Below are 17,179 nucleotides of genomic sequence, written 5' to 3'. Positions count from 1 at the left end.
CCCCCCCCCCCCCCCGTCACTGAGGAGCAGTGAAGTGGGGATTCCTTTCAGTACGGACTCACTTCACATCACAGAGGAGCAGATGCACAAAACTACACACCTTCCACTATATCCTCTACAACACACATGTTTTTGTCTGCTTCAGTTGAACAGCTACTCAGGATGCAGCTGTGCACCTTCAGCACGCTCTGTGATAGTAACAGAGTTCATCCCATTCATTCAGAAATGTTTCCCGGGAACAAACACACTTGCAAATGTGAATGGGGATCCAAAGGAAGAAATCACTCGTTCCACGGATTCTTAACTTGTCCGTATGCTTTATCAATGTTTTAAGCAAAATCTACTTATTTTTCCTTTTTCTGGAAGAAGGTTTTTCATTTTTAAATGTTATTGACAACTCTTTTATGTCTTTTATTTGACAAGTTCAAAATGTTATAACACAGATATTCCTTCAGGTTCTATAAAGTCTCATATCAGTACAAACTACAGATGCAACTTGTTGACCGCTGACCACAAAATAGTTGCTGTTGTTTTTTCATCCGCTTTAGGGTGGATTCCGATGATCTCGTCTGAGTCACAAGTATAATGAGGCATTATCTGCTTGTGACCCTTTAGAACAGCAAATCTATGAGAAAGTTATTTTTTCTGTAACAAGAAAATGCATTTGATTAAAGTGTGTTCGACTTAGTGAAATTGGAACTCTCAGCTTTTCATATGTGGGCATGTCGTGGGTGTTTTCTGTATCCGGTCCCAAACATTCATTTCTACACCAGCTTAAAAATAGCACAACAAAAAGGGACTTCACACAGGAAAAGTATTTCACTGTATATTGTAGGTGTGTGTGACTGTTAATACTGTAATTCATCCGATTTATAACTAGAGATTCCTCGAAAAGATTGGAGGTTTTCCAGACTTATTGAAGGCAGTGTTTTTTGGCAAGCTCTGATGTTGATAACCAGAGTATTTTTCAGTCATTCTTTGGGAAAAAAATGCCTGAAATCCAAGTTGTTATTCAGTGGCTTGAACAAAAAACGGTTCGAGACGCCCCTCGGTTATGTTTTAGAAAACTAGATTTTTATGAACATATATTGATACAGCTATATCAAAAATGTTTATTATTATGATTACTTTTTTTGAGGCACAAATGTAAGGTTTGGTGTCTTTTCCTTTTAATTAGAATATTTAACTCTGTGAGTGCTCTCATGCCTCAGTGGGGAACAGAGTGCAGGTGTGTGGAGCAGGAAAGACATTGCCATAGGAGGATGTTGTGTCCTCTACTGCAGGAATGTGTCTCCATCCAAGACCATCTCCTAGTGATTCAGGGGTTTCACTCTTTGCTATTGTCTAGTGAATAATCATTTACCTTGGCATTACAGCATTTCAGTCTCAAATGCACCATTTTTCATTTTGTGTCAGGAAAGCCTTTGATCTGCAGTCGGATAGAAACGCAGAAACAGAATTGTAGGAAGTAGGCTGATATAATAGCTACTGTGTAAGGGAAATGTGACATATTTAAGGCATATTACCAAAGAGGAAGAATTTGTCGTCATTCCAAAAACATTGACATTTTCAGGTGTTCAGGCGGAATCACTCAAACTTCAGTGGCAACGGTGATAAACAGGACACTAAACATGCTGTCGTACTACGAGCAGACAATGGGCGCACACGTTGTATTTTTTTATGATGAGAGAAATTCTTGCCTTGCTTTATTTGTTACAAATATGTACAAGCCCTCTGCCTTTCTTGCACAACAAAGAGAAAGTCTTTAGCGGCTGCAAAAATATCGATTGAATTGTCAGGAGGTGGTGGAATTTCCCATCTGAAAAACCAATTATTCGTTCGCTGGCACTTTACAAAGCAATTTTACAGTGTTTACCAGAGAAAGCTTGCTACAACTGGCATCTCTATGACCCGTCCTCTAGAGATTTGAAAATCCAGCGCTGTGGTACTGAGATATGCAACAACAGGCTTCAGCAAGTTCACAGACTAATACTTAATACAGATGTGAGTCATGAATAATGTATCTTTAAGCAGTATTATACTAGATATGAAATGTAGGAAAATCCAGACTGATGTTAAAAGTTAGTAGGCATGACAATTTGTTTGACCCTGAATAAGAGACCCGTGTCCATGTCTGCGTGGATACAGTATATGCACTTCAGTAAATGCTTCACAACATTTTCTGTACATAGAAATATATCTTCATATTGATTTTTAGAGGCTTAGTTCTGTGTTTATTCATTTACTGTATATGTACTTTCTGATTAGCTCTTGTAACATGTTGGACTGTTTCTCCTCATTCTTAAAGCCTCTTTCTTACATAATAAACCTTACATATACTTTTCAATCATTATCTTAAAAGCACACTATGTGGGTTAATCTTAACTTGACCCCGTCTCTGAACTTTTGACCAATCCCTGATTACTTGACGTAAAGTGAAACTTGTGTGAACATTGACAAAAGACTAAAAGCCTTAAAGCTGGTTTCCTGGCATTCAGCTTCAGAATAGAGCAGATTGTTCCCTTCAGTTTAGCAGCTGACCCTTGCTGGATAGAGAGCGGGCTGCAGTGAGAGCTCAGAGCATCACTCAGCAAACCCAAAAAGAAACACAACCTCAAAGAGATTCACATGCCCTCATTTAGTCAGACAGAGTTCGTAATGCTACATGAAGAATGTGAGCAAAGGAAATGAAATCGAGCACATGAGTTGACATGGTAGATCACAATAATGCCACTCAGAGTTGAACAGTTAGCAATGAGTTGTCTTAGTCACTGGGATTCTTAAATTATTTAAATTAAAAAATCTGAGGCTACATTGAAAGTTAAGTGCAACTATAATACTGCTGAATAGTTGGTTTGAAGTTATTTAATGTTATTGTACTCTAACAAACTGTTGTAAGTCCAGCAATAACACATACCAACAAAAGATGCTATTTGAATTGGATGTAATGATACATTAAGCCTTTCAGTTGTGCTTGTTTTTTATGTGCCTCAAAGCCAAATTCTTACATCCTCTGCTGTATCTCTAGCAGCCACCTTCAGGCCACTCTCAGTATTGAATCCTATGATCGAATCACAGTTTCAAACTTGTGGCTGTAGTGACTTTTAAATTAGATTTTTCTGGCTTCAGTCAATATTTAATTTATTTTTTCATCAAGGACAGCATGCAGGTAGATGTCATGGTTAGCTTTATTTGAATGTTTATTGGAGAAAACATTGATCCATTCAAACGATAAGAGAGGAACGTTTCTTGAACTCAATGAATACAGGGGGAAGTATGGCAGAAATCCATCAATGTTTCAGAACAATCTTGTTTAGAAGAGTTTGGAGGACAATTAGCCGGATGTTGATCTAACTCTTAATGCTCTCTAATGCTGTGTTCCAGTCAAAGTTGAAGGTCAACATTTCTCAGTTTAAGTTTCCAATCCTCAGGATTTTCAGGTGCATGACACAGTTGACTGATAAAGTGATATTCTTTTGGAGAGTGTACTCCCAATAGAACTCCAGCAGTGCAGCCTTCTTGCATAAATAAACAGAACCGTTTTCCCAAATAACTTCGTAACATTCGTGAACTATTTTGACATAACTTGTATTTACATACAGAACAAGTATTACTATATGAAGTTTATTTCTTACATTGAAAGCAGCACCTTACATTGCATTTTAATTGATGGTTTACAATTTACAATGTGTGCTTCCATTGTTGTGTGCCATCACACAACTGCTACTTTATAAAGTCGGGGTAGATGAATTTGTCCTAAGTAAGAATTCTTACTTTCACTGAAGACATGTGGACATGTCACAGCAGGAAACACACAGGTGTAAATACCCAGCTCCCCCTGACAGGTGGTTTAATCTAAACATGAACAAATGGGTACATTTGTACGTTTCTTTTCCCAGATCTGTCGTCTCCAGAGGCACCTGTCGGCCGGGGAGCACCAGCAGGATCTGTTCCAGGACCAGCCCGCCATGTTTGTGTCCCAGCACTCGCAGCCACCCACCCAGAGTCTGGAGGAGCTGATCGAGCTCTGTGGAGGGACGGTGTGCAAAACTGTGCGGCAGGCCGGCATCTGCATCGGGAAGTACAGTGGCAGGAAACCAGAGGGAAGCAGGGTCCTGTCAGAGCAGTGGGTGCTGGGTAAGATTATTTCTGTGTAACATGCTAAATGACTATATTCTGCTGCTATTAATTGTTCCTCTCATTTGTTTGTGATTTTATTTCAGATAGTATCATGCATTTGAAGCGGCTGTCATACGATAACTACGACTTGGAGTGAAAGCTGTGAAGTTTATTTTTTAGTGCCTTTAATGTTAGACAGTGCCTGGTCAAATTCCCACAGTTTCTACCTTACACTGCTCTTGCCTGCTTGTGTTCAAGGGCCAGGTCCTCTCAATATTCAGCTTGTATACCATTTTATTCTCTGGTTAGGTTACCATGGAGACCTGTTACCTCTGAGGAATATCAACCCTTCAAGATACTGTGAAGCATCGAAAACTGGACCGACATCAATCCTTCATTATTTTCCTTTTTTCATAAAGTAGTAACCACTATTGAGATTTTTTTTCATTCTTAACAATGTGATTCTAAAATGCTTGCTGACCCAGTTTAACAGTCTTATGGAATAACATACTGTAACATCATAAAAATGTTTGTGTCTTAATAAATAACTTTATCAAAATGTGGATTATCATGATTAGTTTTTTAGGTTCAAATCTGAAATGTAACAAGATCAATGTAACTGTGTCTGGTGACAGGCAACACATGAACAAGCTGCTGTCTCACTGTGTAGACTCACACTTGTCAGTCATGTGGAAGCAGCAGATGGAAAGTAAAAAACGTGCTCAATGCTTTAAAGTTACCAGACTCTTGCCTGAGAATATCTAGTTACGTCTTATACACTGCTTTCACTTTTTCAGTGATTCACAAGTATCATATACATGCATGTGTATGTTAAGGTCATTAAGAATAAGGTGAAGCAAGTTTGTTATGGTTGTTTAGACTGCACCATTCAGACCAGAGGCACATTGAAGTGCTTTAGGGGATTTAGAAATACTTACATATATTAAATAAACAGTTTCAGATTGACAGAAGTTATGAATCTAATTTAAGCTGAAATATTTCCAATCGGCTTACAGTTTAGGCAAACTCCAGGACATATAGAGTGGTTTGAATAGTTAATAACGAATACATGTTTTATCTAAATCCATAACTTACCCCTTTGTCTTTGCATTACACTTTTGGAGATACTTTATCTGGGCAATTCCAGTAATTATCGCAGGTCAGCACAATATGACTGATTTATACAGAGCAACACCCTCTGCTATCTACCCGCCTTCTGCAATCATTACTAAGTGATATGTGTCAGATTGAATACTTTTTCAAAGTTTAGAATAAAACATTTAAATGTTGACGTTCGAGTTCTATTCTTTTTCACATGTTCAACAATTACATAGGAGTCCTTCGCAATGGAAATCTTAAATCTAGGGCTCAATTCTACAAGGCTGATTGAATATGCATAAAAAACTATGAAGAAAAATATCCCACAAGTAAAACGAGAGTATGAACATAAAATAAAAATATATCAAATATAACATGTATGAATATAACATAACATGAATGTATGCATAAATGTGTATAATGACTCCTACATTTCACTCCGGGTACTAATTTGGGTTTATCTTATCTTGTGTTATTAATGTATGTAATTATATAACAGTCTTATAAATACATTGTAGACAAACAAAAAAAGTTGCTATAGCCATTAACTATATCATAGCATCAGACTGTATGGTTATGGGTTATAGCCATAGACTGTATTATAGCATAATTAGACTGTATGATATAGCCATTGACTATTATTGCATCAGACTGTTAGTATGGTTATAGCCCTTTAACAATAATACCCATCTCGTGCCCCCGCCCATTGGCTGGCTTCCACTACGTAGCTTGACCAATCAGCTTCGTCGATGTTAGGGGGTGGCATTACGTAGGGAGGCGTGTGTGACATTTGCTGCATGATGCTAGTTTATGAACAGCTAGCTGGATAAAGATGAGGACCTGGGCAAGGAAATAGAACAAATTCTTTTTTTAACAACTAAGCTTACTTTTGGGTTACACTTTGTTATCGTACCCATATTAGAGGAGCGAGTTTATTCAAATGTAGCGTTTGATAAAACTTCCTGTCAGGTTTAAGACGTTAATTAACAGTTAGTAATCTAACACTTTTAACTTATACTGTACATATTCCGGTTTAGGTACTGTTTGTGTTTTGTGCTAAAATGTTAAAACGTATCAATTAACTTCGTTTTTTTTGTATTGCAGTATGGGTGGACGTTAGCGCTTAAGCCGACTTGGCCCTTTTGCACACAAGGTTAACATTAGCTTTAGCCAGCTAGCTCCTCTTGCTGCAGCTTTATTACTTTCTTCTATTACTTGTCAGGGCAGGTATGCTTTGGGGTTGATCGGGTCTGCATCTTAAACACAGAGTGAGTCCTATAGCCTACTTCAGGGATCATTTCAGTTACTTTAGTGGAGCCAGAGGTGGGACCATGCTGCTCTCCTTGGTGGTGCACACATACTCGCTGCGGTACTGGTTTCCAGCCACGGTCATGCTGGGGACAGCTCCAGCTTACATCCTGTCATGGGGAGCATGGCGATTACTTTCCACTGTCTTACCAGCAAGGGTATATCACAGGTTGGATGACCAGTTGTACTGCATGTACCAGAGCATGGTCCTCTTCTTCTTTGAAAACTACACAGGGGTGGAGGTGAGTGATCCTTAATTGACTGTCTTTACTTCTGTGGTCAACCTGTGTGGACTGTGTTTATTAAGGATGGGGAATTTAAACCACTAGTATCTAATAATAATAATAATTTCAATTTTGATAGCGCCTTTCAAGAGACCCAAGGACGCTTTACAATGGGAAACAAGTGTAGTGATAGTAGAAAACCAGGACCTTGGCATAAGTGACAGCTGCCTCTGAAATGCTGAGCTTGCAGTCTGATCTGGCCATTTTCCTGTTTATTGGCTACTTTTGTTGATTACAGGACCTATAAATAGCTTATAATGCGTAGTAAGGTCAGCCTAGTTCTATAAGTCTCGTTTTTTTTTATATCACCTACCTAACTTGCCTTTTTTATCATTTGGAATTGTGTTTCTGCTGCAAAACGATATTGCATGCACAGCACACCGCATGCAGATCAGTGCATTTTTGCAGTAACTCTTAACACAGTCAAATGGGGACTGCCTGCTGAGACTGGTAAACTAAATCATGATGGACCAGATGCCTGCAGCAGTGCAATCATCTCTGCATTCTTTGCCCTTGTGCTGCCACTCCTTTTACAGTGGGTTCAAGTTTGCAAAACAAAACCAGCAGTGACTTTGTTTCGTGTAATAAAACTGCCCCTCCCGATTGCTGAATGGAAGCCACATAGTCGATTGTAGAGCAGTCCCCTCTTAATCTTCCTAATGATCAAAAAAATAAGTCGACTAAGAATTTCTTTAGTCAGGACAGCGCTAGTAGATTGGAAGAGAATTTTCCATGAGTCTTTAGGGTTAATTGGAAAGCTGAGGTCTATGACGGTTTAGTTTCTTAGAAAAGTCTGAAGTGGAAACAAATCCCTGAAAGAAATCTTAATGTTAATGTAGAAGCATTTTTCAAACTGATGCCAGTCCACCATTTTGCTGTGGTTTGTAATATCTTTAACGTGCCTTTTCTGTAGGTTATTATATACGGAGATATACCAAAGAACAAAGAGAACGTGATCTACCTGTCCAATCACCAATGTACAGGTAATACATTTACATCTTATAGAATCTCAGTCTAGTGTGAAGCACATACTGGAGTAAATGTACCAATGTCTTTTCTTGCAGCTGACTGGATCATTGCGGACATGCTGGCCATCAGGCAGAGCGCCCTTGGCCACGTCAGATACGTCCTTAAAGACGGCCTCAAGTGGCTCCCGCTGTACGGATGGTATTTCTCTCAGGTAATACAACTGTGTGAGTATTTGAATGTCATTTGTCATTGTGAATTACGGATGTAGAGAATGTACACTTATGTTGAATCACATTCCCAAGTGCTGCTCTCATCAAATTATCTTTTTGTTTCAGCATGGAGGAGCCTACGTGAAGCGAAGTGCAAAGTTCAATGAAATAACGATGAAGAAGAAGCTCCAAACCCAGACTAAATGTGGAGCGCCAGTAAGTAAATTAGCCTCTGGACTACATGCTTATTGACATAACAATGTCTGCCATGTCTTCCCCTAAATGATGAATAGCTTTACATTTTTCTGATCATCACAATCCTTTTTGTTAAAACGTCTCCACTTGAATTCACTGCAGAGCTTTCTGCAATAATCAAACCCAATTCTTTCCTTCAAAGATTCCCTCTTACCCTACTTGCATTCGGGATGTTGACCTTAATAGTGCTCAGTTTGTATGAACAGAACATCTGAAGACGAGAGCAGTACTGAAGTGTGTGTTATTGTGTTGAGAGCTTGTTTTTAATCACTTTTTGGGGATTAAACTGTTGGGGATTAGTGTGTGTTTGTGTGTAGGGGTGTGTACTGACAGAAGAGTTGCTTGTGACCTAAAGGTACACTATAAATGAAAACATAAGGATTATTCTATAAAGGAATTACTGCTCAGTACAGTGCTGAAGTTTTAGTTTACATTGTTCACATCTGACATCAAAGAAATGGGTGGGAAAATAAGGATACAGCACAACAAACTCAGATCTTATCAAGCACACCATTTTATTTTTCACATGTAATCATAGAGGGTCCACATCCAGTCAAATGTAATCCCACTTCTTCAACTCGTGGATTTAAGTAATTGTATTTGTGTGTGTGATTTGAAAAGAGCCAGGGATGAAAATGGTGTTGAAAGTTTTCTTCTAAACATCATAAGTTCAGCACAGTGTTTGACGTTTAACGAATCCTGTCAAAGTTAGAAAATCCATTTTGGCCAGTCTAATAAGAATCCGAGCGGGCTTTGATTTCCTGTGTTTTCTCCCTGCAGATGTACCTCGTCATCTTCCCTGAAGGAACCCGGTATAATCCGGAGCTCAAGAGTGTTATCGCTGACAGTCAGGCTTTTGCCACCAAAGAAGGTACCGGCATGACAGCAGCCATTAACTGCCGCTTACTAATTCAGCACATCCCACTCAGCCTGTAACTTGTTAGCCTTCGACCAATGAGCTTCAGATAGATACAAAAGGTTTTTAGGAAAGGTCTTAATTTCATGGTGAGGGCTTCTGTTTATATCCTTTGTTACAACAATTAGAATCATGACAGAGCAGGGCTGCTATCCACAATTGTTTTACTTGAATTCTAGAGTGAAATCTGTTTGGTCCAAGGTGATGTCTTCAGGGGTTTTGGTTTGTCAGTCTAAAACTTAATTTAATACAAAATAAAACCAGGATGTTCTGTTGATCAACCAATCGATTAGTCGGCAACCCTATAACAAATTAAAGAATGGTATAGAAAATGGAAAGCTGTAGAGAATTTGTTATCATAAAAGTATTTTGTGCGAACATCTTTGTACTCTTATTCAAGATTGATTTAGTCAAGCTTTGTAAACTTTAAAACTACCAAATGCTTTTGTGTGTTGTCATAGGATTATGAGTGTAATGCCAGGAATGTGTTCACTAAAACTGCTTATAGACGAGTCAGCTGGTGCAGCTCAAAGTTTGAAATGGACTTGCTGCTGGTCGATAAAAGAGAATTTACTGCTCACTAAGAATGGGTTTGGAACAGACGTCTCGATTATTTTTGTAGCATGAGGTGAAATCAGCTGACTTTAAATGGTCATTTTACTGCAATGTAAATTCAATACAGCCTTATAATATGACAGCTGAATACGTCTGTGGCATCAATGAGATTATTATGGGGCTGTTTGAGGGGAGCGGTGTTTCAGCTTGACTCACAAACTGCCTCTTCTGAAGAGATTAAGCCGGTCTCTCTATATCACCTTCCCCCATTAATCCACACAAATCGCTCTGGAGAGCCCACATGTGCACATGACATTATCTGCTATTAGTGAGGTATTAGTGGGCAGAGGGGGGTGTCTCCACGACTACAGAGGAACACACTGTGCAGTAAACACTATCATTCACACAGAATAAGTGTTTTTGTGTTTATTTTAAAGGTATTTTGGAAGGGAAGGGATGTAGGTAAGCACCTTCTATTGTGTGGGCTGATATATTTGCATACTTAATAGCCACACTGTGAAAATAATCTGCATTTGACTAGGTCATCTGATTTAAATAACTGTTCCCCTCCACAGGACTGGCTGTCCTGAAGCACACACTGACTCCCAGAATGAAAGCCTCTCACATCGCCCTCAATGCCATGAGTGACCACCTTGACGCCATCTATGACGTCACAGTGGCCTACGAGGGGACTCTGAGCGCCTCGCGTCAGAGAAGACCTGCGCCATCGATGCCCGGTAAGCAGAGTTTAGGCATATGGCACAGTCATTATATAGAAAGTCGTTTTTTTCAACACCTTCTCTCTTTTAACATGGTTTCCCTATGGGATCTGGGTATAATTGTTCAAAAATATTCTGTAAGGTGTATTCTCAGGGCTCCTACAGATGTGATAAGTACGTAAATACAAGCCAAAATGCAGGGGAGGTTGACTTCAGAGCTATCTCATCTGCCCAGTCAGAAGATTTCTTTAGGCAAATTAGCTTAATTTGAGAGTGACAGTGTTGAAAGGGGGATACAGAGGGGATGACAAGCGTAAATGATTCCAGGCCAGACTCAATTCCCAAAACATGGGCCAGCAATTTCCAATATAATCTAGATAATCATCACTATATACTTAAAATAGTTGAAATAACATTAAAACTTACCGGTTTCACTTTCCTAACACATATGTATGTTATTGCCTCAAAGACGGAATGAATTATGCTGCTCATTGCTTTGCTTCAATTAGTTTGAACCACGGTGTGCTTGTTGTCAGCCCCGCCTGACTAATTTAGTATTAAAGTTAATTACAGTGCTGGCGGAATCAACAGAACGTCATTTACTCATTACATCTTGGTGTGAAGACAACTAGGAAATGATGTCTAAATAATATGAATTAGTGCAGGGGCTGTATTGTTTTCTATTTCCTTCATAAAGTTACAAGTTGCATTTCACACCAGATTTCAAAATCATACATCATCGGCTAATCTGCGTTTATCTCCCGATGTTGCAGCCATTGACGCACAGGCATCGTTTCATTATTCCTCTAACATTGTGTTTGACCCCTCAGTAATTAATCACACAGAAAACATTACCTATTAACAGCAGCGTCTTCCTGTAAACAACATGACTTTTGATTATTTTGTGTTCCCTGTTGTTAGAGGAGATCTGTTTGAATGCCTAAAAAAGAAACATCCCGTTTCAGGCCGGAATAAACATCGATGTGTTTCTAACAAACAAGAGAGAGAAAGAAAAGCATTCTTCTCATCATCACGCACTTCCTGGTCTCATGTGGTGGCGAAGGTGATTTTAGGAAGTGGAAGTGACTCGAGGCCGCGTTCACACCACAGCTACATGAGTGCAACATCTGAGTTTCACATCCGACAAACCGTTCTCTTCGTTATGATCAGGTTTAACCATTTCAACTTATGTGCTGGTACAGTGTATAGTACTTTAAAAAAATCAAGACATTGCCATATATTCGATAATTGGAAGTGTTAAAAATGTAAAATCGTTTAATTCTTTGGAAAAAGGGGCTCAGTAAATGCTACGTTATTGTAATATAGCATTTTTAACCCTACTGATATGACCAGTAGCAGATTGGTGTTTGAACAACAAAGTAAACCATTTTAATTATTTAAACTATTGTAACAAATGAATCCCTTTTCTCTAAGTTAAATAATACATTATATTCTGAACAACCATACAACCACGGTACATTTTTGGGAAAGTTCAAACATTATATTTATATTTCTGCGGCCGATGGGGGTTTACAAATCATAGATTAGCTCTTTGTCATTTTTTTTCAACCCACTTCAAATGAAACTGTATCGTCCTTGGTGCGCATTACAACTTTAAACCAAATGAAAGTCTTTGTGACAGCCCAACTAAAAGATGGAATGAGCTCCCTGCATTACTTCAGTAGCAGTTTGTTCTCCTCGTTGTCTTCAGACCACTGAAAGATGTTGATGACTAGAGTTTATTAAGAAAGGTTTGGGTCAGGAGCCAGTGTTTCCGGCTACAGAGCAACATGTTGATTTCCTTTTCTTTATTCCAGGCGGTTGTTTTGAAAGTGTTTTGGAACATTGTTTAGCAGTCGGGATGCTGAGTGTAGTATTTTTCTTTTTAAGAGTGATCCTGCAAAATAAATCCTGTTTTTGTGTGTCTCTGCTCCTGATCCTCCGTGCACACACACTCCGTCTCGCGCAGTGTTTATTAAAGTGGCCCATATTGCCTCTGAAGGTCGATGGAAATCTGTTCACAGCTGATTGAGGCGCTCTCTCCGCCGTTGAAGCAATCTCTCGCTGCTGACTTCGATCAGGTTTCCTCTTTTGGCCGCAGTGCCAGGCTTCCTGATAATATTGCATGTTGTGGAAACAGGAACTCTGAGGTCTCGGGGGATTCACGTGTAGCCTTGAGCGTTCACACTTGGCTGCATTTTTATGTCTGACCTCGGACACTTTTCTTTCTCTGCTCAGGGCTCTGACACTTTGAATAAAATCTCCACTTGACACTCAATATACAATACATATTTATTTTAGGAACCTTTATAATAATAATAAAGCTTTATTTAGATAGCACTTTTCATACAACACATGCAGCTCAAAGTGCTTTACAAAATGACGCATCACAAGAATTTCCCCTCAGATTATTTGTTAAGAACTGTACAGGTACATGCAGCAAAATATAACATTTTAACAGGTCAATAGACGCAAGGAAGTAAAAGGTATGATAATACAAATAAAATAAATTAGGATTTTTCTCCGACAGCTAAGACACAAGACAACTGAATCGATGCAACAATATAAAACCCCATAAGTGAACATATAGGTACAACCGAAATTAAAATAAAAAGATAATAGAAATAAAAAGGCCATAATTCAAATGAAGGTTCAACCATTAAAATATTTTTAAAAAACAACGTAAAAATAAATATTGCTATTGAAACATATTAGATTAATAAAATAAGATTACATCCTTTAAGACCTATAAAATAATAAGGTGATGCTAAAACTGAATCACTTTGATCTCATACAAATAATCACTTTTCTACCTTTCCTCTGATGTTATATTAGATATGAGATACGTATTGGTCTATGAATCACTTATCAAACTGTGGTTCACCGGAGTGACCAACAGGCTCGTGCCCGGTGTTTATTCTCTGGAATCGAAGTGCCTTGGCTTCACATCCAGCAGCTCCACTCCATCACTGTCACCTCGTGTTGATTTTAAGTGCTTACTCTACGTGCCGTTTTGCTGAAAGGCTTTTCCTGTTTTTGTTTAGTCTCTTTATTTTTCTGTGTTTGACAGAATTCCTGTGCAAAGAATGTCCCCGAGTCCACATATACTTTGACCGCGTGGACATAAAGGAAATTCCTCCAGAGCCACTGTTTTTCCGCAGGTGGCTGCATGAGCGGTTTGAAATCAAGGACCGGTGAGTGTGTATGTGTGTGTGTGTGTGTGTGGGTGGAACAATTAATGATTTTGAAATTGCATGTTATTCAATCAATAAGTGAACTGCAGTTATGTTTTTCAATGTTTTGCTTCCGCACACCACCAGTGTTATGCACAGATGTGTAGCTCGGCTTCAAAAACATATCCTAAAAATAATACCTTCTTCTAACTCATTCTTTAAATCTGTGTATATGCAGTTCCCTTTTGTATAGACCTGTGATTCTGGGGCCAATAACATTGGTACAAACAAAGGACGTGTTTTAAATATTATATTCAAATATAAGTTGGTTTGCCAAAAATAGTTAATGGCAGATAGAATTGCAGCTTAAGTGGTTGCTGGATGAATCTGAAGCTAATATAATGCATCTATTTATAGTTTAAGTCTTTTTGTTAAAGGAATAAATACTTAATCTTATTCTTGTTGCAACATGAATATGTTCTGCCTTTCTAATTCTTCTAAGCCTTTTGACTCTAGACTGTTCAGACAAAACAACACATTAGAATTCATTAACCTGGTATATCAAATGTCATTTATCACACAAAATGTTGAGTAATCAAAATAATAATCCTCTGATTTATCTGAGGATAAAATTAATTGCGACCCTAAGATTGTTTTACTCAAGGGGCGTGACATAAAAAGTCCAGAAATCATTGATATGGACTGTAAAGGACAGAAGTGTAATGAAATAAAAGTTGTTCATATATTCAGTGTGCTAAGTTTGATCCCAACATTGACAACACCAATCAATCCCCCCAAATCACACTGGGGTCTGGGTGCAGTTTTTGTGCTGCAACTGCTGTAGACATCCTAACCCGGACACATTTCTGCAACCTCCTCTTTAACCTGTGTAACCCTTGTGCTTTTCTGAGACGTGCTGAATTCCTAAGAGAGTTATCTGTCTTCTCAAAGGCTGCTGACGGACTTCTACGAGTCGGAGGATGCAGACAAAATACGCACGTTCCCGGGGGAAGGCAAACATTCTCCTCTGAGCCTTTCTAAAACCCTCCCGTCCATGGTGATCTTGGTGGGGCTGACACTGCCACTGCTGCTGACGGAGAGCGGCAGGAAGGTATACGTGGGGACCTGGCTGTACGGGACTCTGCTGGGCTGGCTGTGGGTCAACGCTTTCCCGTAACCAGGCAGGCAGCGGCTGCCACCATGAGACGCACAAAGGCCACGGAGAGACCTCGCCATTTCCCTGCATCGCTACAACACGAGGTGTGTTCCAGATGCAGCGACTGCTAAGAGGCTCAGAGATTTACCCCTCATGTCTTGCTCAGTATTGACCTTGAGCTAAAGTTGAACAGAGATACGGAGAAATATCAAGCTTTTTGTGCTACTTGTTACCTCGCGTTACCTCGCGTTACTTGGATTTGCAGCCTGAAATGAGGAAAAGGAAAGAATCAGTGGATATAGTGAAAAGTATTAGATTCCTCAGAGCAGCCCTTGTAATCTACTATCAAATACAAAAAAAATGATTTATACTTATCTTAAAAGAATTCCCCCTTATCAGATTTAGCCAAATTAGTATTCATGCATGCTTACTTTCCCATCAAGCATTGGCCAGTTTTAAATATGACTTATATATATATATATGAGAATAAATTGGGCTACAAACATGTTTAATGATTATGTTCAGCTGCTCCATGTAGCTGACAGTACACCAGCCTACTGATGATGCATCATTCATTATTAAAGTGCACTGACTCTTTGACATTGGTTGCAATGTTATTTATGCCAAGTCCCATGTTCGGAGGTTAATGCACTTTGCTCATTTTAAGTGATATTTTTACATGAGTAAAACAAAAATAGATAGCATGCAGTCCCCTATAGGGGCTCATAAACATCAACTGCATTGTTTACCATAAATATTAACGAGACGTCACTTTGTTTTATATTCTGATGATGAATGTAGCTGTTAAACAGCCTCATTTATGCATATATGATAAAGTAAATGTTTTATTTTTATTTCCAAGATTTTGATTTGACAAATATTCTTTTAAGTCTTTGTTGCAGAAACACTGGCAGACACCACAGTGAGCTCACATGGAAGAATGCGTGTTTAAAAACAACTGTTCCAATATTGCTTTAACCTTGAAACGTAGATCCTTGCCAAAACCCGGTGTTATTTACCATGATGTTCTACATGTGTTTTATTTTGAGCAATACTTGTTTAATGCCAGCCTGGATGACAGCAAAGAAACTTTCTTGGGGCCTATATACATAATAAGGAGTTATTTTATAATGGTTTATTCAGAGTTCCATAACTTTTATATGCATTTATTACTTTGAATACCATGTTACAGCTCACACGAAAGTGTCTACCTAGCAAAAAGCTGACAAAGCCATGTATATCACAGGTTCCTGTGCACTCGAAGCCATTTGTATTATAAATGTCACTGTAATGTTAAAGCACTGTATGTCCATTGTTGTTGTTTACTGTACTGAAACCATTGCATTTTTCCACGAGCCACTTTACATGTTTGCTGTCTCGTCTTTGTGTAGAGTTAGTCTGATATGTTTTTCTCATGGTACAGTAGGTCATACTTTTTACATGTCGTTCCGATACCTCACTTGAATAATATCCTTCCTCGTTCTTAAATGCCTCTTGTCAGCCATTTTGTAGTCATTTTTATCCAGATAAGATCAGACTGTACCTCATCAGGAAATCTCTATGTAGACAGAATTTAGATGCCAACGGATTTTGGAAATGTGTGCCTTCTCTTTGGAGGAGTTTGTCCTCAGCCCTCTCTCTCACGGAGGCCCACAGTGGCTCTATTCCACCGGGTGACTGCATGGAAGCCTGCGGTCACATTGTCTACAGTTCATAGTGGCTTATTTTGCTTGAAGAATGCATTGATTTTCACTTTTTGAAGATTATTATTATTAAACAATGAATCCTTTAATGTATGTGATTTCTGGAAATGGGGTAGAGTGAAATAAAATTGTTTTCTTTGGGGAGAGTCAAGTTTTCTCTTGTTGATTTACTATTCTGAAAACAAAATTATTAAATGTATATCTGATTACTACTGGCACAATGTTTTACTTCTGTGTGCTGGTAAACATGCCAGGGTGCCATTTTTCACATCAAATGAAAAATGGAAATGCCTTATGCACGACTCCATGCCTTTCTTTTATTTACACTGAACTATGTTTTTTATGTTTAGAAATGTAATGAACAGAGCAAGAATACAAAAAAAAATCCTGCTGCACAATGGGTTTAAGCATCAAGAGGGAGAGATTATTACCAGATTACATTTTCTATTTGTCCCATAATGCCCACCCCCCCCTCCCCACCTGCACACCCCACTGACTGCCTACTGTGCATTGTGTATTACTCTGGTTAGTTCGTGCAGTTTTACTGTGGGCATTGAAACGGACCAACCAGAACCACAGTGTTCAAATAATACTATGTATGTGCAAATGAAATGGTAATTTAAATTATGAGCCTAATGTTAATCATTTAGGTTATCTACTTTGCAAGAAGTAATGCATGACCACAGTGTAGCCTACTTCAGTGGATGGTGGTAAG

The 17,179-nt window shown here is 38.8% G+C and overlaps 2 protein-coding genes across 4 annotated transcripts in view; both read left to right on the top strand.

Annotated features, from left to right (window-relative positions):
• Positions 1-4,678, top strand: part of mcph1 (microcephalin 1) — a 49,166-nt gene extending 44,488 nt beyond the window's left edge. The window contains exons 19-20 of one of the 3 annotated variants that reach the window (XM_079690344.1): positions 3,900-4,137; positions 4,429-4,678. In XM_079690344.1, the coding sequence (XP_079546470.1) occupies positions 3,900-4,137; positions 4,429-4,541 (351 nt within the window). In that variant the 3' untranslated portion in view covers positions 4,542-4,678. Of the gene's footprint in view, positions 1-3,899; positions 4,138-4,223 lie in introns of all 3 variants that reach the window. The other 2 variants (XM_079690346.1, XM_079690345.1) reach the window with 2 other exon arrangements.
• Positions 4,679-5,987: 1,309 nt separating this feature from the next.
• agpat5 (1-acylglycerol-3-phosphate O-acyltransferase 5 (lysophosphatidic acid acyltransferase, epsilon)) lies at positions 5,988-16,615 on the top strand. Its single transcript, XM_079687943.1, has 8 exons — positions 5,988-6,767; positions 7,723-7,792; positions 7,874-7,989; positions 8,114-8,203; positions 9,023-9,113; positions 10,289-10,450; positions 13,503-13,626; positions 14,557-16,615. The coding sequence occupies exons 1-8, from the start codon at positions 6,549-6,551 to the stop codon at positions 14,780-14,782; spliced, it is 1,098 nt and encodes a 365-aa protein (XP_079544069.1). The 5' UTR covers positions 5,988-6,548; the 3' UTR covers positions 14,783-16,615.
• The last annotated feature ends 564 nt before the right edge of the window (positions 16,616-17,179 follow it).

The sequence above is a fragment of the Notothenia rossii genome, assembly GCF_949606895.1.
Source record: "Notothenia rossii genome assembly, chromosome: 6".
NCBI lineage: Eukaryota > Metazoa > Chordata > Actinopteri > Perciformes > Nototheniidae > Notothenia > Notothenia rossii.
This window is presented reverse-complemented; position numbering and strand designations above follow the sequence as displayed.

Excerpts from the sequence above, each read along its gene's own strand:
- agpat5 (XM_079687943.1), top strand. The coding sequence starts at position 6,549 with ATGCTGCTCTCCTTGGTGGTGCACACATACTCGCTGCGGTACTGGTTT. Across the intron at positions 8,204-9,022 it reads AGACTAAATGTGGAGCGCCA|ATGTACCTCGTCATCTTCCC; the intron begins GTAAGTAAATTA and ends TTCTCCCTGCAG. Across the intron at positions 10,451-13,502 it reads ACCTGCGCCATCGATGCCCG|AATTCCTGTGCAAAGAATGT; the intron begins GTAAGCAGAGTT and ends TGTGTTTGACAG.